Source organism: Apis cerana, linkage group LG6 (genome assembly GCF_029169275.1).
Source record: "Apis cerana isolate GH-2021 linkage group LG6, AcerK_1.0, whole genome shotgun sequence".
NCBI classification, from domain to species: Eukaryota; Metazoa; Arthropoda; class Insecta; order Hymenoptera; family Apidae; genus Apis; species Apis cerana.
Window position 1 is genome coordinate 6,835,688 of NC_083857.1, and position 22,870 is coordinate 6,858,557.

General features: G+C 28.9%; 1 protein-coding gene and 2 long non-coding RNA genes across 6 annotated transcripts in view; 2 read left to right on the forward strand and 1 right to left on the reverse strand.

Moving 5' to 3' along the window:
- The window catches only part of LOC107994650 (uncharacterized), a 41,735-nt gene extending 22,356 nt beyond the window's left edge, over positions 1 to 19,379 (reverse strand). For 2 of the 4 annotated variants that reach the window (XR_009830066.1, XR_009830065.1), the window contains exon 1: positions 11,242 to 12,730. This is a non-coding gene — a long non-coding RNA (uncharacterized LOC107994650). Of the gene's footprint in view, positions 1 to 11,241; positions 12,731 to 17,841 lie in introns of those variants that run through there. The other 2 variants (XR_009830067.1, XR_009830064.1) reach the window with 2 other exon arrangements.
- Positions 1 to 22,870, forward strand: part of LOC107992577 (probable serine/threonine-protein kinase dyrk2) — a 203,119-nt gene that overhangs the window by 95,988 nt on the left and 84,261 nt on the right. Inside the window, 1 exon segment of the mRNA XM_062076146.1 lies at positions 20,252 to 20,302. Within this exon segment, the coding sequence (XP_061932130.1) occupies positions 20,252 to 20,302 (51 nt within the window).
- LOC107994646 (uncharacterized) lies at positions 2,704 to 7,770 on the forward strand. Its single transcript, XR_009830070.1, has 2 exons — positions 2,704 to 6,045; positions 7,076 to 7,770. It is a non-coding gene; the product is annotated as an uncharacterized LOC107994646 (long non-coding RNA).

Sequence of the window (22,870 nt, forward strand, 5' to 3'; positions counted from 1 at the left end):
CATTTTCTTTGCTTTATGAACCTATATAATTCTATTTAAATAGTTCAAAGCGTAAATTTTCAGTGACACGTGTTCAATGGTATATATTTTCAGTGGTACGTGCTTTGTATTTGCAATAATTTTCCAAATTATCAAATGATAATTATAGAAATTGCATCTCGTATAAACTAGAATAAAAATAAAATAATAAAATTACGTATCATTTTACGAATATATTAATTATATAATAATAATTGTGATAAACGCAAAATATTTGATAGACACACAAAAGGGATTTCGAACGAATGCAAGTTGATCTTCTTACAAGTAGTTCACCGTTAAAAAAGAAACTAACTTCTCAAGTAGCAATCGAGCCACGAAAATTAAAGGATACTTTCTCGTTTACTGAACTCCTGACAAGTTTAAAAAGATTATATACAATTTCGTTTCAATTTTCGCATCATTCGTGCCACTTTTTCAAATTTTTTAAAAAAATATTTCTTCGTTCAAAAGAATATTCTTTGTCAAACCTTACATTACAGAATATCGATGCACAATGGAATTATTAACGAAACTTAAACTTAATTTATATTATAAGAGGTAAACCTTGAAATCGCAATCGGCATTGTAAAAGATTAACAATTTTGGTGACTCGTGATCGCTAAAACTATTTATATTTTATGGAAACATCGTATTGGCAAAGCCTCATCTGTTCGTGTAGCCATCAAACGCTATAATAAGGCAGTTGGAGGCATTGGTGTGCAGGCGTTCTTGAACGGCGGTCTTCCGGACTTGGTCGTGAACAAAGATACTGCTCTCAGACAGTGCTCTCTACGTTTTGGACATTTATTTCCTTCCCTATTTAAATCGACATGACAGCTCTGTGTCCGCATTTCCATGCAAAATACACGGTCCTGTTTCGTGATCCGTGTTCGGGACGTTGAACGACGACGAACAAGCTTAGGAGAGCGGTCGAAGGAGGAAAAATGTGAGCGGAATAATTTCAAGGTGGCTGCTCTTAAGAGATATTTCCTCTTTTTTATTTCCCTTTTTTTTTTTTTTTTTAATATTTAAAGAACGAACCCGTGAATATCCGTCATGTACAGGAGTAAATATAACTGGATAAATAAAGATAAAGGTCGAAATGGACAAAAAAATGGTACTCTCGTGGATGGAAGAATCTTTCGGTGAAATCCTTGGGAGAATATTTGCTCTTGACGATATCGACAAATATTAATATGTGGTAAATGTTGTGAAAGATTTAAAAATCTTTTAATTATTAGATCGTTGTGTGTGATGATATTGAATTTTTAATGAAATCTTCAACGATTTATTATGTATTTCCTTATACCAGCCTTTCTCCATCAACAAAGTTTGAAATTGAATTCTACAAAGTTTGAAGTTGATTCGTTCAATTTCTCTTCGTTTCGATTCTTAATTTGTTTTTTTAATAAAATAATAAAATTGATGTGATAAATATCGTTTGAGGTTTCGCACTACTTTGATTCTATGAATGATTTTATGCAATAACTTAATATTTTTCATATTTTTCTCATCATTCTTTCACACAACATATGAAGCTATAGGTATACAACATATAAACTCTGTTGTAAAAAATAAAAAAAAATATATATATTTATAGTATCTTATCTCGATATTGTAATTTAAAAGTCAAATTTATATCTCTTTGCATATTTTTCCTCGTTTTATTTTTATTCAGCGGGATGAAGTGCGGAATTGAAACTATGTAGCTTGTTCGAATAGATAAAGCAAAAAAAGTATGTACTTAACCCGTATCGAGAAGAAATTCTGTCGCAATTTGATTTTGTGCAATTTGATTCTTATTGTTAATAAAAATTAACAATAAGAATCTATATATCTAATATTACGAAAAAAAGAGAGAGAGAGAGAGAAAAATGTTTATTAAAGCAATTTAATCTGGTTGTCGGTTAAATTGAGCTAGAGTATCACTCATTAAATTGTTTAAGTGGGAAAGAGGTAGCTAGCTGGTACTTTATAATAGCTCCAGACTGAACTTCCTACTGTGGTATAACCAATAACATTCTGTTAAAACATCATAACGCATTTATCTGGACTTCCCAATAATATTTATTAAAATATATTTGGAAGCAAATAAAAAAAGAAATACATTTACTTTCCTCGATGAAATAATGTTTTTAGCGAAAAGAAGTAAAAGTAAATTTCTACTTAAGGAATAAAAGTTTTCGATAACAATTTTATTCATTGCAGGAAGACGTTAAATTGGAAAGGAATTCACATAATTTCATAGAGATTTTCATACAAACAATAATAAACTTGCATCGATTGGAAAACAAATAAAATTACAAACAAGAAAAAAAGTATAATCATTTTTAAGATTATACATATATATATCCTACCTACTGTTACAGACACAATCATCTATATTAGCCATTCGTATAATTACACGCCCTCTTCGACAAACAAAATATTGCCAATTATTTGACGAAAGAATCGAAAAATTAAAAAATCTCGACAAACATTAATCGTAGTCGCTAATGCGAGACGAGGGTGGCGAGATCGCGGGCAGAAAATCGGAAGCCGCGAAACAATAGCATTCCAACGACGCGACTCGGTCAGAAATTATAATGCGCGGGGACCAAACGCTATGGCGCGAGACGAGACCGCCGGATGAGCGCGATATTCGAGGAGCGGGCCACGCATATGCACGAACACGCGTGAACACCTCAGAATGCTTGCACACGCGACACGCACTCGCGATCAGTGGCTGGCCGACCATCTGTCCCGAAACACGCGGGTCCTCGCGTCTCGTGGAAAGATCGACACTGCCCTCTCTTTTCGCTGGATATTCGTGTACGTTCGTGTAAGTTCGGAAACTATTCGCGTTATATTCGGTCTCTTCGGTACAGTTTATCTTTCTTTTGCACGTTTTTTCGCTAGTAGAATAGATCTGAAACCGCGATGGAAACAATCTATATCTTTTCGCCGTACAATTGTGAAGATTTGTATACTTTTATACACGACACGTTAAGTCGATACGATAGTGTTATTGGTTTTATTGTTATTGGCTAGGTGATTTCAATATGGTTTATGAGTGTTTCCTATTTATTTGTTTGTAAATGGGCATCGATATCACCTTCAACTACTCTCGTGAATATAATTCGTGCGAGTTCGTACGCGTTGGATCGATGTATCTAATATGAATTTTCGATATAGTTTATCGATGCTTTTTTTCATTTGTTTGCATATATTATGAATGGTGAATGGTGGATTTATTTATTCAGAGAGTAGCGAAATGCAATGAGGTGAATTTCTATTTATAGAGCTGTGCGTGAGGCTGAAAGGTTTCTCTTGGTCGAAAGAGCTGGGCATTTAACGCAAGTCGCACAATAAGAGTAGGTAGATGGATCAATAAATTGATGGTTGTCCATGGTCAGGTACTTTGTGCGAAAAAAAATATCCCTAAAAATAGCAATTATTTTAAACAATTTATTATTTAAATATACGAAATATATGATTGACATAAAATAGTGGATTTCTTATTTGCAACAATTAGTGATTCTAAGAGTGTTGTTTACAATGTAAATTATTTTCTTGTTGCAATTAAAAATTTAAAATTATTTGCAAAAATTATCGCATTACGATTTCTAAAAATTTAGAATCATAATTTAGTGTTTCTTTCTAACTTTAAAAATATTTTCAAATAATTCTTACTTATCAAGAAATTAAAACAACTTTTTTATCTTTTTCCTTCGTTTCAACCATTATAGCAAATTTATTAAAGAACGAATTATTCTCCTTTTAATTCTTCTTTTATCCTGTGTAAAGTTTATATTCCATTATGGGCAAAAAAGAATAAATTACAAATGTTTACGTAGCACTCAGTGATCATTAAGTAATGCTTTCGTTCTTCTTTTAAATCAAAGAAAGATATATCATACACTGTTCATAAGAATAAAGAAATGAACATATCGTGTTTGAACAGTTTATACGATTAAAACGATTTTATGTAAAGTGTATTTGGATTAACTACCAATATGTGTTCGTATCCAATTTCAAATAGAAATAATATGTTAGCTTGCAGAGACATAAACAAGATGATATCATCGAAAGAAAAAAATTCATTGTTCAATGAAATTTAATTTTTCGATTAATACGTACAATATAAACTTTTGTATTTTATAAATTGTCTTGTATCGAATAAATTGTATCAATAATATAAATTGTATATATAAAAAAATCATTATAAGTGTTAAGAAAGAAACATTAAACTATAATGATTCTAAATCTTATTTTTCTTATCTTTCTTTTAATTTTATTCAATTTTGTGGATATTCAAATTTAATAATTATTTAAAAAAATTTCTTCTCCGCCATCTTTTTCTCTTATCTACGGGTGATCTCGAGGTAATATTGTTAATAACTAATATGATACTCGAACGCCATCTTCGTCGAAGATCGCAACTTCGATAAAAAAGAGAGTTTAAGAGATATTTTTCTATATGCGAAACCGGTTGTGGAACCTCAAAGGGAATCGACTTGTTTTATTTTTCGTTCATTAGCACGCGATACTTAAACCATAAGGTTTCCTGAGCATAAAGCGGCACAGTCGATCCTAACTCAGACTAGTTACTCGTAGTTAATGATTCGCAACGTAAAATTAAGTGGTTGCAACAATGTTGCGGATCGAATTGTTTTTCTTTTTTTTTTTCTCCGACTGGTCGTAATTCCCATGATTCCACGAGAATGAAACGTATATTTAACTACGTCGTTGCATACTTTTGCGACTAAACTCGACTTTTTACAAGTGTACGACATTTAATTCGAACGATATCGCATTTCGTCGTCATTTTTCAAGTTTTTTATTTCCTTTTTTCCCTTTTCGTATTTGCTACGAGATCCATCCTTTCACTTGAAACTATTACCAACGTACGTTGTTTATTATATACGTTGTTTTATTAATTTGCAAGGAAATTCATCGATTTTTAATTAGTCGAGAAAGTTTCTTACTCTTACGAGATCCTATTTTATTCAATTTATGATAATTTTAAGATTTTATTCTTGAAAAATATAACATTTTGTTTTATTTCCATGCTCTAAAGAAACCAATTTCAATCAATTTACATTTATTTTTTAAAAAATTTTCACGAAAAAGCACGAAAAATTCCTTCATTTCCTACAAAAAGATTCACCAAACTTCACTCTTCGCAATCGATAATTTCACGACCAGGTGGTGCACATGGAAATTCCACGGCCGTTCATTAACTTCGCAACAATTTGAAAAATTCCTCTCAATATCGCCGCGATTCCATACGCACCACGACATCTTTGCATATTGGCCGCATCGTCAAGCTTAGATTAGCCTCGAAATATTGGATTATAGTATGTGCTAGTATACACAGTCGATGACTGTACCGGCTGGAAGTGTGGTTTAATTTAATATAGGGGCGAGGAAGTCTTTCGCGGAATCAGGATATACCAGTGTCGTGCCAGTCTTTCGATTGCGAGGAGATCGGCTGTTTCGTCTCTGTGAATTGGACATGTTGCGAGCATTCGCGTTCTTCGAAAACGTGTTTCACGCTCGCTCACACGATAGTGGCGATAGTTTTCCAATCCGTTTTTCTTATTGCTTCGTTATTACTTTCATCGTGATTTGTCCATAGAAAAAAATATACACGAATAATTTTTTAAAAGGAAATTTTTCAATTGTGAAAATTGAGTTGAAATATTCGTCGAAAATTGTGCGATATTAATTTTATAAATCAATTCTGAATAAAATATTTGTCGATTCAACGTTGTGTATTGAAGATAGTTTGTTTAAGTGGTTAAGCGATTTGAATTTTCAATGAGTATAGTGTAGTCAGTATTGACTTTATAAATATTGAATTGTTTTAAATGTTAGATTAAGTTCGATGGTTCTTTGAGATTAGCAATTGTTCTTGTTAATTTTGATTGTTACGGTAAAAAATCGGTTGGAAGATAGATTTGTTGGTGGAAAGCTTGAAGGAACATTTTAATAGTCATGTCGACGTGCTCACTGATGCCGGTGTCACTTCAGGACATTTTGGTAAATATCAATCATTATTTCACGCTTTCTAAATTTTTAATTAACTAATCCGAAATTTGAAAGAAAATATTTCTCAATTTTTAAGAATAAAAAAAAGAATATAAATATTCTAATCTTTAACGTTACTACTAACTTTTATAACTAACATAAGTTGAGAAAAAATTTTTTAAATATCTTTAAGAAAAAATATAAAGTGTTTAATTTAAATGGAATATTAAAATATTATTTATCACTTAATTCGTATATGAATTTATTTATCAATTATTTTGTTCGAATTTCTCTCTTAAATTTCAACAAAAATTTACTAATAAATTTCTCAATCAGAAGGAGAAAGCAGAAGTAGAAATCGAGATCTTTATATTCATTAAGGAGATTTAAAAGGAACATTTAATAATTTTTTTTACTAAAAACAACTATGATCAAAAGACATTAAGTATTCATTGAATACTACAGGAGAGTGACTAACGAATGTAATCATTAAATCTTTCTTAGCCATACTTTGTTGAAATACACGACTCTCTTATATCTAATTTTCCTTTTATATAGTTATAAAAATGTAAAAATTGGATATTTTGTAAATTAATTGTACATCAACACGATATTTCATATTGCAAAAATTTATTATGTTTTTGATAGCAATCGAGTTAGAAAGTTACTGTAAAATATTTAATCAAAAAAATTAACTACTGTATTAAATTCTTAATATAGCGAGGATCATAAAAAAAATTTTATTGAACCAATGAGTAATTCACTTTATCATAATAATGTTAAAATTAAAAATTGTTTATCCAAACTGCCCATTATTATTATTTAAAATAATACTTTCTTACATTTCAATAAAATACTCATTTCAAAAAAAGTTATTCATACGATTTCATATTAAAATATACACTTGAAATAATAAATTTCTTTAATAATTCTTCAAAAATCTATTTTTGCAATTTAAAATTTCCTCCGCTCTTGTACGATCCATACAACTTAAAAATACATTTAAAAATGCTTAATCCACCCATCAATTATCTGATTAAAGACATACTTACGTTGTCCATGCAATTATATTTCGAACGGAAGTAACCGGTTAAGACAACGTCGATGGAACTGGCCCCTAAAAGTCGTTCAACATCTATAGAAAGTTATAAGCTACTTATCGTCACCTCTCAGGTGAATTACCTGAAAGCACGCGCATATAGGCCCAAGACAGTGTGGCATATTTCACGTGAAGATTACACTGGGCTTGCAACATTGAGTGCTCGTTGAGCGTAGGATGAAAACAGGCCGCTTGCTTAAGGAGAATGTCTCTACCATTAACACCACCTGACATCCGCGGCCTTGCTGTCTCTGACATTATCAACTTCGTTCGATCCCAGTCATTAACGTCATATACCGATTACTTCAATGATGACGAACACAGTTCATGAGAATTGCGAGGAGAATGAAAAAATAGTGAGAATCTTGAATAAGTTAATCGTATACAGAAGGATATAAATGGAATATCGAGATTTTAATGATAATTTTGGAAGGATTGAAGAATTGAGAAATGGTTTGATTGGTGATATTTCAATGTTTTAGTAATCTATGAATATGGTAATTCTGAAATTTGGAATGAATTTTTAAATGTGAATAAAAATGAATAATGTTTTGTAATTGAAATGATATGTTGATTATTTTGGAAACTTTTGGTGTTAAATATCAATTGTTTCGTTTATAATAAATCATTGATTCAAATTTCGTTTAATACTTGATTCTATTTTCTCGAAAATATAAGAAAAATATCATTGAGCTCCCTTTCGAAAATTTTTCCTCTCTATATTATAAAGAATTTTGTTATATTTATTGACTTCTTCACATTTGATCGATCAAGCAAATCATCGAGCAAGTTTAATATTAATCATGAGAGAAAAAAATTGTTAATGGTCTAAATAAGTTAATTAATTAGAATGTATATATTGCATTTGCAATTTTAAATTTATGTAAAAATGATGAAAATAATTCATATACGATGAAAATTAATTAAATATTCCCGTTTTTCCACATCTTTTCCACTTTCAAAAATATCTTTTTCATTCATGCTAATATCCAACTTTTATTTGAATATTTATAATAAATGCTTCTTCGTGTCTCGTATTACTGTACTTGCTATTTATGAGCACTTTCATAACGCTTAATAAATCATTTTAATCCGTTCTCTTATATAGCAGTAGCATGCGTTGAAAATTTCTAACGATGCTTTTTCTAAAAGTAAGATAACACTTGATATAACATTGAAACAGCTGTAAGTCGTAAAAACGAGATCAGGGTAGGTCAAGCATTTATGTAAATTTTGTTATTCATGTTTTTATTATCAATTAATTTTTTATTTAATTATTATTATTTAATTCATTTTTGAACGAGTCACTTTAATAAGTTTTGTCGTATATTTTTCGAAAGTGAAAGAGAATTATTTATTATCAAGTTTTTCAAAATAATTAAATACTTATTTTATTAGTAAAATGTTAAATGTATTGGTATAATATGAAGATATTAAATTTTATTATAATTACAAGCATTTTATCCTATATCATCAAATATAATATTATTTCATTATTTATTTATTCTAGATTTTATAAAGTTTTTTAATGGTAAGAATTGATTTTAAAGTAAATAAACATTCATAATATACAATATATGAGTATTTATAATTTAAAAATCTATTGTCATTATCTCATTTTTTATTTTATTATAATATACTTCCATGATCTTCTTTGTAATTATAATTTACAACTTGTATAGTATAATTAGAGATCAGAAAAGGTCAGTTCGCCAAATTAGGTTGTTCAACCTCAATTATGCATCAATTAGTCGGTACAAAATAATATGTGCCCTTAAACTTTTTATCCATATTGTACATTTCTTATATCTTTTTGTTTCATCAATTTTGATGAATTTCCTTTACTTAAAATATCGGTAACCATAATTGGTTTTTTAAAAAAAGAAACGTAATTTCTCTAGAAGAATTCAAACTAAGAGCAAATTAATCTACAGACTAATAATACTCTATTCTTTCTTTTAATCTCATGCCTCTCTATAAGAAATTTCATTATATTTTATGTCATTGTAAGTCTAATAATTCTAACACATAATCGCTCATTTCTGCTGCGAAATACCTCGAGGTATCCACAATATTTCGATCTGCCAGCACACGATTCACTTTCTATCCCTTACAAAGAATAGAAAAATAAATAATGGAAACAGTATATCGTATAATTCATGGAAAAATGTCTTGATATTCTGCACATATTATGCGTACAAAGTATTTCAATAAAATCGTATCAAATTTTAAAAATATGTACTATTCAATAAAGTGCATCATGTTATATATAAGTAAAAATATATTTTTTGAAATATCATAAATATACCTTAAAAAGAAATTGCATCACTTTTTCCCTAGAAACATAACCTATACACTTCGTATATTACTTTCCTTCTCTTCGTTCTTTTTTCTTTCCCAAAGTGTATTACGATTTTGTGTACGCAATCATGAGATGCTTATCACGGTGTACAAACACAATTTATTTTTATGAGAGTTCAAATCGTATAATAATTGATCGCGTTCCATCATTTGTTGTTTCGCAGTCGGCAACACGTGTCCCACGGCGTATACGGTTTCGCGGTTAAAACTATTAGATCCGTGTCAAACCGGCCTCCGGATGCAAACCGGAGGCCTTCCAAGATACTAATCGAGGCTGTTTCGCGGTTAATTCTATTACATGCTTACGAACCATATAGCAACCGTAGCTTCTCGAGCCAAAGCTTTGAATCTTCTGCGACGACGCGACTGCGCATGCACTTTATTGCACTTTTATCGACCGGCCATACCGTCACACTTCAGGGGATACGCAATCTCCTTCGTGCGAAAGAAATTTTCGGCTAGTCTAACTTTTTGCTCACCCAATCGTTACAATCGTTACAATCGGTTAATGTGAGACCCAAAGGGAAAGATTACTTTTTCTTTTTACGTTTGTCAATTAAGATCGTCGGCTTTGATATTGGTTAAATAAGTTAATACGGGTTTGGAGGTTAGGTTTCTTGCCTGCATTGTGTCCCTTAATTGTCGAGATACGGTCGAGATAAAGTTCACGTGCAAGGTAATAAGTTAATTAATTTTGAAGAGTTAGGAAAGTGAACGAGAATAAAATTCTGTTTCCAGTGATATATAATATACATATAATACATATTGTAAATTTCGTGTAAAAATTTTATAAAAAATATGTTTGATAAAGTAAATTTATATAAGTAAAGTTATAAAGTAAATTGGGAAATTCGTACAATTTTTTTAAGTCACAAAAATTTCACTTTATGAAAGTATAATTCGATAAAATAATCCGATATTATACACTAATTTGAAATAAATATTCTTATGCAATAAACGAGTAACGTAATCAAACGAAAATTACATTCAGAATTAAAATTGTATCCTTAATTTAAACATTCCAGGAACTATTCATATCAGCCAACCATGTCTTCCTGATTAGTAAAATAATAAGATTTAATTTACTCTGTATTAAAATTACAGAAAAAAAAAAAAAAGACAAAAATTTCTAGAAATCAGTGAAAGCCATTATATTTCGTTCTATTTACTTTAAGTATCTAACCTAATCTTCAAACTTTCTTTTTCTTTGTACATTTTCTCTCGCTATCACTGTAACGAGGAAGCATTACGTGTGAGAATTTCACGTAATGTTAACGCATCGATCTATGTTTAGTTGGAGATCATTTATCTATACGATTATATTGCTGACTATAGATATTAATGAATATTTACAAATTTTCTTTTATAATCAATATAATATTGATACACGAGTATTTAACGTTCATTGATATATATTTAATATTCATAAATTTATTCTTTGATATATATTATTCATATTTTCATGCTTATATTCCTATGAAATAATTCGCGTAATATCGATTATATTTTGTAAGAATAATCAATTAGAATTACTATTCAAATAAATAGCATCAAAAATAGTAAAAAAAGCACAATTGATTCGATCCAATAAAGATCAACATTAATCATTTCTTTGATCATGTAGGTGTGAATATACATACGTGTCGTTTCAAACAATAGAAATGTGACTACTCACTTCAGTTCGAAGAATTTCATTGAGAATACACATTCATATATGAAAATAAATATTTTAATTTTAACTCGCTTACTTTATAAAGGATATCCAATATTTATATTCAAATAGTACACACTTTAAATTATATCCAACTCAAGATATCACTGATTTTAAACCATCGAATAGATCTGTCCGGATCCCTGATCGTAGAGATATTTTCGTTTCTGGCACGTTGCTGAGACCTACGTCGAAATTTAACGACAGCATTATGCAACCTGAGGACACAACCTCGAACGTCCTCTCTGGTTCACCATAATGTCCGATTCTTAACCTCTGGCGTCGATTATATTTAAAAAAATTCTTCCAAAAATAGTCATTAATTGTCGATCGAAGTATATAAATAACATGTAATCGTACGTTTTCTCTTTTCTCGTTAGCTTTCTTCCAATATTCAACTTTTCTCTCAATTAATCGCGCGAATATGCGACTTTTATCGCGTTCGCTCATCAAATTTAATCTTATTACAGCGAGAACTTTCTTCATGAATTTAATCCTCGGTTATAGACTAACATTGTTTTAAATAATTAGCATGTAAATTGTAATTATCTGATAAGACTAAGTCGAGGTTATATCTTTAGTGGAAGTTTAAGGAAACTTAATAGTGATTTTTTTTCCTTCTTAAGCAAGATTTATGCCACGATACGTGTAGAAGCATCGCTCGCCGACAGAGTTTCGACATTTGTAGCGAAATTCAGGTTCGCTGAGTAGTCCAAATTGGATGAGTCTACTCCACTCAGCCTAAATGAGACGAGATTGGGTCACGACGAAACGTGCACCTTTACTTTTCTCTCTATTTTCTGTATATGTGTTTTACGTTAGTCTTTTCGTCTTCCCAAAATTTTGTATATGAAAACAGAATACAAAATATTTGTCGAAACATTTGCTACAACGATTATGATAAAAATTGTAAGAAATATAAAAAAATAATTTTTTGTACTTTTTATTCAGTACCCTTAGATTACAGAACATTTTACTTTATGTAACTTATATTTTTTATCATTGAAAATTTCAGTAAATACAAATAGAAAGAACGATTTTGAATGATGACTTATTGATTTCAAACGATTAAAATAATTTCTTTGATAGAATATTGATTGATTCGTCGTTATGAAAATTTCAACGAGCAGAAGAGCTTACTTTCACTGACTTTTACTAAAAGATACATTTAACAGGTCGACGAGTTACAAATAAATCTGCCAAAAAACAGATTGCATAAGCGTGCGCATTAGAATGTGTGCAAATATTCGGTTCCTCGTAGATGAAATCGAGTCATTGCACACGAAAACACGCCCATTACATAACCGCCCAATGCACTGTAGCCGATCAGCTGTTCTTTTTTATCCATGGAACTCTATTTATACGATCGAAATTTTACTAGTTTATCGAACTATATAAAATCTTGGATCATCGCTGAATAATACTTTTTTTACATGAATCTTTATATACAAATACGAGAAGAGAATTTTATTTCAGAGAATCATTGTAATTGCAAAATATAAATAAATATATGTGATATTTGATAGAAGAAATGATGATAATTTATGGCCATCCGATTAACTCCTGTTTGATTTTTATATATAACAAAAATAAACACTTAACGACAAATGATGTTCCATCAAGAACATCAATTGCATTTTTTATTATTAAAAATTTCTACAAATCACATTTACGAATCCTAAACAATTTTTAATTAATACAAATTATCATTTGAAAAATATTTATCATTTCTGAAATATAATCCTCCAATTGTTACAATGTCTCGAGGCAAGATTAAAAAGAAAATGTTCTCCCTGAATGTTCTCTCTGAAAGAGTGAATCAATTTCTTTCCTGTTCGAAATATACCTCGATCGACCATGATTGAAGGATCGCGGTTGAAGGGGGATCGAGCGTGGCTCACTTATATGCAATTCACCAGGTAACCACTTATATGTAATTCACGACGAGACAAAGAATGACTCGTCGATTATTGGTGCGTGACGCTATTAGAGTACTACCTGTATGAGAATGGACCGTGCGAAAATACGATGAGAAAAATCGTTTTAGTCATCGCTTTCGCTCTAATCGTGCACGCTTTTGGATGAACAACGTTAAACAGTTTCCCTGAAAGTGACTTGCCTTACAAGCATGATTGAGAAATTGTACAACGAGAGAATAATTGTAAAAATAGCGTGCAATTAAAATGTTTGTTGATTTGATGAGAAACTAATCTTTTTAACATGATATACTGATTAAGAAGATAATATTATTATATTTGGGAAGATAATTCTCTTCAAATATCTATATTTAATTATTCTGGAAACGCATTCGTTCGAAACATTTTAACGAAGTATATAAATGAATTTATTTTTCTAAAATTAAAAAGAACAAATATTTTTCCCACTTATTTAAATTAATATATGAAATGATAGAAGTGACGTTATTCGAAAGCAAATATTTTAAATTCAATTCTTCGTATTAAATTGTAAAGGAATGACGAACAGCATGGAATATAATCGAAATTCACACAATATATCCATTTAAAGAACTCGAATATCTCCAATATTTTACAACTTCAAATCCCCATTTATCTTAACACCACGAGCACAATCATTTAGAACAGTCGGTCTATTCAAATTAAATTTACGCCGTATTTCAACGTCGATCGATGGCTAATCGCGAAAACAAAACTATAACACAATTCCCGCGATAAAACTCGACGATTTCGTAACTCGACGAGGAAAGAGATGATAATAAAAGGGAATACAACCTTTCCTTCCTTAGCGATTGTAATAAACGAACGTGTGTATCCTCTCTCTCTCTCTTTGTCTGTCGAACTGCGTGTAATCGAAAAAGAGGCGGACGGTGATCTTTGTATCTGCACGTGCGACGAGAAACAGGAGAAACGATTATCTCTGATTCAATGAATGTAAATTACAATTCGTTTTGGTTTTACAAGCGTGAACGAGCTCGGCTGTAACCATGTCGGCGATGATTAATCGGTTGTTCGTTTTAATTATTCGCCGAGCAGATTAATGCGCGATTTGGTCTAAAAGTCGTATGTTTTCCACTCGTAAATCAACGTTTATGCCCCCGCGAGAACGGGAAGATCTCGAACGCCCTTCGAAGTGAATAACTTTGGGATTTATTCCCGCGGTTTGACGTCAATTTGATTTAGATTTCGCGGAAACGCCGTTAGGAAAGCATTGTTTTCACTTTGGGGAACGGGTGATTTATGGTTTTTTTTTTCCCTACACAAATCACAGAAAGCGTAAGCTTAAATTTAAAAATCGATTCTTTGGTTCTTTTGTATATTTCGATTTTGTAAATATCTTTTTAATATCATTTGTCTCTTTTTCTTGTAAATTTTTAATTATGTAAAAATTACATAATTGATGAACTACGTTTTTTGTGATCTATCTTGATATAACGAAATATAAATTATTATTTTATTTACGTTTCTCAATAATATTGATCGATGATGATAAAGTAGATTTGTAAAAAGATTATAAAAATATGGTATCCAACGGGAGTTCATGATAATTTCCCATGATAATTCTCATTGCTTGTAATTGACAAAATAATTAAGATAGATTTATCACGAAATTATTATCTGCAATGATAATTTAATTTTAAAAAGATGCGATTTTTATTATGAAAAATATAATAAATATTAATGTATAATTTTTCCATGCATCATAAAAAAATATGTGTATTAATTTCACAAGAAATAACAAATTCTTTTTATTCTTAATGCAACCGAACTTATAGCACAATTTGTGTAATAAACTTATTTTATATTTTTACAAAGCAGAGATTCTAAATATATATTTCTAATGATTCCATTATTACTCACGAGGCATGCTTCGAAATAGTCTGATTTTGACAGAAAATATAATATTTCATATTATATGACAGACAATCCAATTTATGGAAACCTTCTCGATCCTATCTTACCGATGGTTTTTGGTAAAACTTCTCTTTCTACAGATTCTCTTCGATGTAAATTCAAAAAACTATTTAATGTATTTTACGTAGCCGAGATATATATTCAATCAACAGCTAAGAAGTGCTTGATCCAACAATATCGTTCACACCTTTATCATTTTGGCTCAAACACGTGCTTTTTGACGCAAACGCTGTTGATTCGCACACAAGAACGTGCTGATATCTCTAAAAATAAACGCTCAATGTCTTCATCAAATTGCATAACACACGGATGCAAGAACATTCACGCCTAGTATAATTGATATTAGGATCTGTCGGAATTATTGTTTGTGCCAACAGAACTGGTGCAAAGGGTTAATTTTGAACGAAAAGCATGAAAATCAGAAGAGATTCTATCGAGACTAATTAACAAATTTATTCAAATAAACGAAAGTATTTATACAGTGAAATATAAATAGGAAATAGTTTTAATTTTTTACTACATAAAGAAACAAAAATTTTACGATATGCCAATTAGTGAAAAAAAAACTTTCTATTTTGCTGACAGAAAGAAAAATCATCTATTTATACTATACTCCTTCTTCCTCTTCTTCCTTTATATTAAATAAAATATCTAAACTCGAAAACAAAATTAATGTATATATTTTTTCTTTCCTGATGCGATTAATATACAAATACGATTTTATAGAATCAAACCAATAGATCACTAACATGTGTAAAAAAAAACTCATTTAGATGAAGAATGATAAAAAATAACGTGTAATTAGTTGTTTACCACGAAAGCCAATCCCTACACAACAAACAAATAGGAAACGCACGCTGTATGACCGAAGCCAATCCGCACTGGATGCATAATGAAGTTCCTGGTGAAATACTACGACTTCCTAACCGTCAAGTTTTCCACGGTGAGGCTTCAATTGCAGATGAAACTGTAGATTACACTTTAGCGTTCCAGTTGTGAATTGTTGGCACAAAGTGTCGGATCAACGTGATTGTTTGATAGTTTCATGATGCCTCATGTGATTTTGAAGTATTCGTGCCTCTTAAAATGTTATTTCCTCTTATGTTGAAATATTCATTTTTGTTTTATTATAATATAAAACACTTAGTTATTTATAATGTACTTAATTTAAAATTCTCAATTGAATTAATTTTAAATCAAATTTCAGGTTTTTGTTTCAACAAATTATTAATTAAAAATATTTAATCAAGGAGCTGCGAATACTTTTCTAATCCATTAAATATGTACATAATTCATTTATATTGCATGTTGTAGAATAAATGGCATGGCTAATAACTACAAAAGAGCTTGTTCATAATTGCATTTTATGCAACAGATAGTATTTAGAATAGATTTATAAAAGAATTGATAAAAATCTGATTAAATTAATATGATGAATCATATTTTTTGAATATGAACTTTTAATCTATTTAAAATATTATTCTTAAGCACATGTTAATATAGTTCAATTTAATATTAACTTATATATAAAATTATTTTGTATATATTTATTTAGCAAAATAATTGCTTATTTATTCAAAATCGCACAGAAAATTAAATTAATGTATATCTAATATAATAAATTATTGAAATTAATTTAAAATTAAATTTAAATTAAAATAGAGAAATAATTAAAACATAACATTATTTTTCAAAAAAATCAAATCTTTTTAATTTGAAAAATTATGCTAATTATTATGTCTTATCAATAAAAATATTACTAAAACGTAAAAGAATGAAAAAACACAATAAAAAATGAGAAATGAAGTAGAATGAATTTTATTAGGAAAGAGTGACAGGCTGACATTATCGATAATTAGCCGTATAAGAAATGGCGGCTGATAAAGGAGCATTCGCAATACGCGACGACCTTTCCGATATCCCCATGAAAGAATGGCATTATGTCGGAGAGGTTAGCCGTGCGAGAACATGCGTTCATCGGCATTATCGTATGTTACCATTAAACTTTTCTTTTTCTATATTACAAATGATAATTGAACAATTCTCTGAATTGACTGAGCCATGGCATGACGCGAGGATATAAATATTGTGATATGAAACCGGAAAAATTCGTGTGTTCAATGTTTATCAGGATTGGGAAATTATTCCTCGTAAAAGCGTACAGATGCGGTAGAAGTTAAGTTAGAAAATGTTAACGAGTAATCAAAGATTGTTGCTAATTGCTACTAGTTATTTATATAATTTATGAAATAGATTACTACTTTATTCCGAGATAGATTACTATTTGCTTCCGAAGTTATTTGTTTTTTAAATAAATAATTAAGAAAATAATATATTTATAAAAAATTTAAATAAAAAACGAAATCATGTAAAATAAAATATAGTAATACGTTAATGATTATAATTAATGTAATTTTGCTAGTTTAGGTTAAATTAATATCTACATCAATATTTTAGCAAAATACAAATTATGATATAATATTTAATAGTTACAATAGTTAATATTTCTTTAATACTATTTTTTTAATAAAAAACGTGGAATTATTCTATTAATGAATATTAGCTAATAAGTTCTATATTATTATAATCATATACGTTATATGATTAATAGGTTATGAACAATTAAACACTGTATTATTTACAGTTATATAAATTTATTAATTATATCTTTTCTTTTTACGTTTTGTAATACTATTTCTCATATATTTTATTATTAACAATATGTTTATTAATATGCAATAACTTACTTGAATTTTTTTTTCCTGAAGTTTTCATTCTTCATCTTTATGATATCACTATTATCAAAACTATCTTCAATGATTATCCAATAATGAAATATAAAAAACTAATAATATTACTGTTATTAATTATCCAAAAAAAGTTTGCCAAATTTGTAGCAATCACAGTAACACTTTTCACCAATCAAACGAAATGTTAATTTTCCAATTTAACCGCCAATTTAATATGATCGTCACGTTTATTTAATTTTCACTTGAACAAGATTGTTATTTTTTATGTCTCTTTAAGCAATTATATCGGTTACAACAATATATTAAAAACAAAAAATTTTCATTAATTTTTATAAAGCGTAAAACGATAATACAAAAATGGAGAATAAATGATACAAAAGAAAAATATGGCGATTACAACGAACTGTGATGGCGCTTTAATCGACTTTCAATATTCTTCAATAAATTTTTTACATTTGCAACAATCGAAATATTTCTTACATTCTTATCAGATTCTTAATTGTTTATTCATAAATAGTAACAAGAATAAAATTTTTAAATAAAATTCATTTTTCTGATTTTTCATTATATTTACGGGTTTCTATATATAAATGCAGCTTTGATATCACAAAGAACATGGATGTTTGGTTCACTTGATCACTTCGTTTATAGATTTTTTACATAATTATAATAGATAAAAATTCTTAAAGAATAATAAATATCATTTTTTTAAGTAAGGGATTTTAAAAGCACAATCTTTTGAAAAATAAGTTTTATATTTCTAATTACGTTTATATAAGTATTTTTAATTTTTTTAAAATATAATAATAATTAAATAAAATGTAGAAAAATAAAAAATATAACGATAAGTCTATTAGAAAAAATATTTATATTCTTTATACTAGCTTTATAATAGCTTTAAATAATATAATAAATTTTAAATAAACTTTATTACCAAAAACGATCATATATATATTGATATTGCTTATTATAATATATTTATTAAATATAAATATTAAATATTATTACTAAGAATTCCATGTATAAAAATTTTATCCTATTTCCCTTCTATTATAACTATAGACTTAATGTTTATTTGACACTATATTCAGACGAATAAAATCTTGCAACTATCGATTATCATTCTAACCTCGTTTTCGCTTTCGAGTGATCACTTGTAGCTCCTTCTCTTCTTTCCAAGTTAATTAGTCGATAATCGAATAAGGTAAGAATGGTTTATGTGCTAACTTCATAATTAAAATAAACTTTCTTTGTTATCATGGTATATATCAAATATCTTTAAACATGTATCAAAGTGTTGTATATATGTTTGTTGAAAATATGCGTCAATCAGTCAGTTGATTCTAATCGTATTCTCAATTTGTTTCGCGACGGACTTTTATCGAGACGTCCATTGTTCTTCGATGACAGAAGCTCAAAAAATGGCGGAAAACGACAAAGACTCAATGAACTTTATCAAGTAAGCACGATATGAAATACAGTGACACGTCGATGCAATTTGTCAGTCGTTGCCTTGTGACCTTCTTTATGAAAATTATTCGACTGGAACATAGCCAATAAAATAGACAAGTTTCATGGCCATCAAAACAAATATCAAGCACGACTGTCGTAATTTGTGAAACAGAACGAACAATTCTTTGTTTTCTTTATTCTCGCGTGAACGTTGTCTTAGAATGGTATTTAAGTGATTGTTATAATGTCGAAAAAATATTCGTTATAATTGAACAGTTCTCTCGTCTTCAGTAAGTCGACGGTGTATTGCATAGTGAAGTTATTTTATTAGAATTTTGCTATTTAATTAGACATGTTCTTTTTAGTAGTGGTTTTTAACGATATCACGAAATTATATTATGGCGTATGTAAAATAAATTGAGGTTATTTATTTTGTAATTAATGTATTGAACATATTAAATAGTAATAATAATATAATAGTAAATAGTATATAATAATATTATATACTATTTCAATAAATTTAAATATGTTAAAAAAATATTTCAATAAATATGAGAAATTTTAATTGTAATTGCTAATGCGTTAATAGGAAGTTGAAATATTTACTTCGTAAATTTTTTTTTCTTTGAAATTTCTTTGAAATTTCATTGAAATTCTTATATATTTTTGGATTTAACGATATTGCATAAAAATAAATTTTATTTTGTTCTTTTTTACTTCGCGCTTTTTTCATCACGTATATACATAGCTATTTGCTTTTTTCTTGTTCTAAAGTTGTCACTCTTTGTGCTATAGTATTATTCATTTTCACATCATAATTTGCTAATGATTTGTCTCACAAATGTCTTTAATATAATAAAAATAAGATACACATTTATAAGCAATTAATGATGTTATATAATTATTAGATTCACGATTGGCCAATCAATTAATAGTTTTATCTTCTTTGTTTCAGGTGAGTAGGCGCTCCAAAGAACGTGCATCTCTATACCAAGAGACGGGGAGGGTGAGTTAAATTAAGTTGAAACTATAGTGACATTAATAGATGCTTTCGAATAGAAAATTTAGAGAAAGGGAATCCGCCATTTTCTTAAATTGATTTAAAATCTAAATAATTATCGAAAACAATTAATCAATCAAACTTTTCTATATTTTTTTTTCAAAGAATTCAATTCGATCAATTTTTAATTAAATAATATGTTTAAAAAATCGGATAAGAAGAAAAATAATTTTATTATATATGATCTTTGAAATTTTTATTACAATATTAAGATCTAAAAAATTTCCATTTCCATTAAAAAATTTTAATAATTATGTAATAGAGATTTTACAAATATATCACATTCATATAAATTTTCTAATATGTACTTATGAATTGGATTGTACATTTTTACACTTTTGAACTCCCCGTATAAGAAGATATGCATAAATAACTATTAATTACTTTTTTTTATCACACTCCTTTCATGATTTTCATGCAAAACAAGTATTTCCAAAGATTTTTATTTTATATAGTTATGTTATCTTTCTTCTGACATATGTGTACGTAAATATACAATGTATACTACCTACGCAAGGAAATGTCGATACGAGCCTGTTTGATTATCATGCATGTTACGTTACATGGGACAGGAAGGACCTTTTAATAATTTGTATCTTTGTGTTCATTCGACACGTATCCATTCATCGATACGGGGAAACATTTATTGAAACGTCGTGTTCGTATTTGCAAGACGAAATTGAATATAAATGGAAATACGTTATTCGATTAATTGGTTCTCTTTTTTTTTATATGATAAGATATCCTTGCAATATTCGGAAGCAACGTTTCACAGAATTAAAAGAGATAACGTTTCAATTAGAAAGCAGTGAATAATTTAAATTATGCATTTCGTTTTATTGGATATGTGGGTGATATAAATAATAATAGGAAATAATAATAATAAGCAAGATTAATTAGTTTTGAAGGATTAAATATTTTAATATATCTTTTAATGCTTCCTTCCCATTTTATTGCATTTACATTATAAAAATTTATAAAAGATACTGAATTTTTATTGAACTTTCTCTTTTAATATTATTCCATTTTTATTTATCCTAGTTTTGTTCTTTCGATTATTTTTAATTAAAAAGAAATCTATCTTTTTTCAATCCATTAACTTTTTTTTATCATTTACCACCTAACACAAACAACTTACCGATATAATAGAAAAGAGATAAAAGAAAGAGAATGAGACGAAGAAGAGGTATCGAGAAATTTCTGTCGATAAACCGAAAAGTGGAAAGAATTTTTTTTTTCTTCTCGGAAATATACCTTTCGTACGTGGATCGTTTCTCGATCATCTTCCACCACTTCAAACAATACACGCAAAGAGCGTCTCGAACGATTGCCCGATTGAACTCTGAATAACGTAGGTGAATTTTAAAATCGGCGCGTGTAATCTGTCGTCGGGTTATGGCTCGTGTTTATGGCGGTCACGTAATTTCGTTGCATCGCTCCGCCGGAACGAGAGTGCCGCGCTAACGAAGACGAATCAATTATATAAACAACTGGGTCAGAAAAGTTCACGGACAATTTCGCCCGTGGGATTGTGAGTACAGTGGGATTAGCAAGTAACTGGATCCCTGATACCGTGCTCGCGAACCTAAATGAATCCGATTCCTCGAATTCTTTCTTTCTCTCGATGAACTGTCTCTTCGGCGAAAGACGAGCTTTGATTCGTTTTATTGAAACGTCTTTGTTAATTTTTTTCTTTCTTTCTTTCTTTTCGAGGCTATTATTTTTGTATATATTTCGTGTTGATGTATAAGACAATATTTCTCAATCTTTTTTTTATTACGCGTAGCGATGGGTTTAAGTATCTGGCAAACAGAGGAAAATTTGTTTGATCGGATTCGAATTTTATATAAATATTTCTTTCTTTCTTTTTTTGGAGGCTAGGGGATATTATTTTTTTATATATTTCGTGTTGATATATAAGACAATATTTCTCGATCTTTTTTTTATTACGCGTAGCAATGGGTTTAAGTGTCTGGCAAACAGAGAAAAATTTGTTTGATCGGATTCGAATTTTATATAAATATTTCTTTCTTTCTTTTTTTGGAGGCTAGGGGATATTATTTTTTTATATATTTCGTGTTGATATATAAGACAATATTTCTCAATCTTTTTTTTATTACGCGTAGCGATGGGTTTAAGTATCTCGCAAACAGAGAAAAATTTGTTTGATCGGATTCGAATTTTATATAAATATTTTGGAAAATATGGAAGATAGAGAGAGATCTGAATCTTTTATGAATGATTTAAAAGATGAAATATTTAAAAATATTGTACTCGATAAGTTGGAAACTTTTATAAGTGTTTTATTAAAAATTCTCATAATAAATATAATTCACGCAATTAAACAACGCAATTATTTCTCGATTACTCAACTTTGGCTGTTATAAATATTTCCTCTTATTTTATCGATTTAAGTTTTGCCACTTTACTTATAGTTGCCATATAATATTCTGCTTGATATAGCATATAAGAAAAATGGTATTTCATACCTCTTCGAAATTTTCATCACGTTTT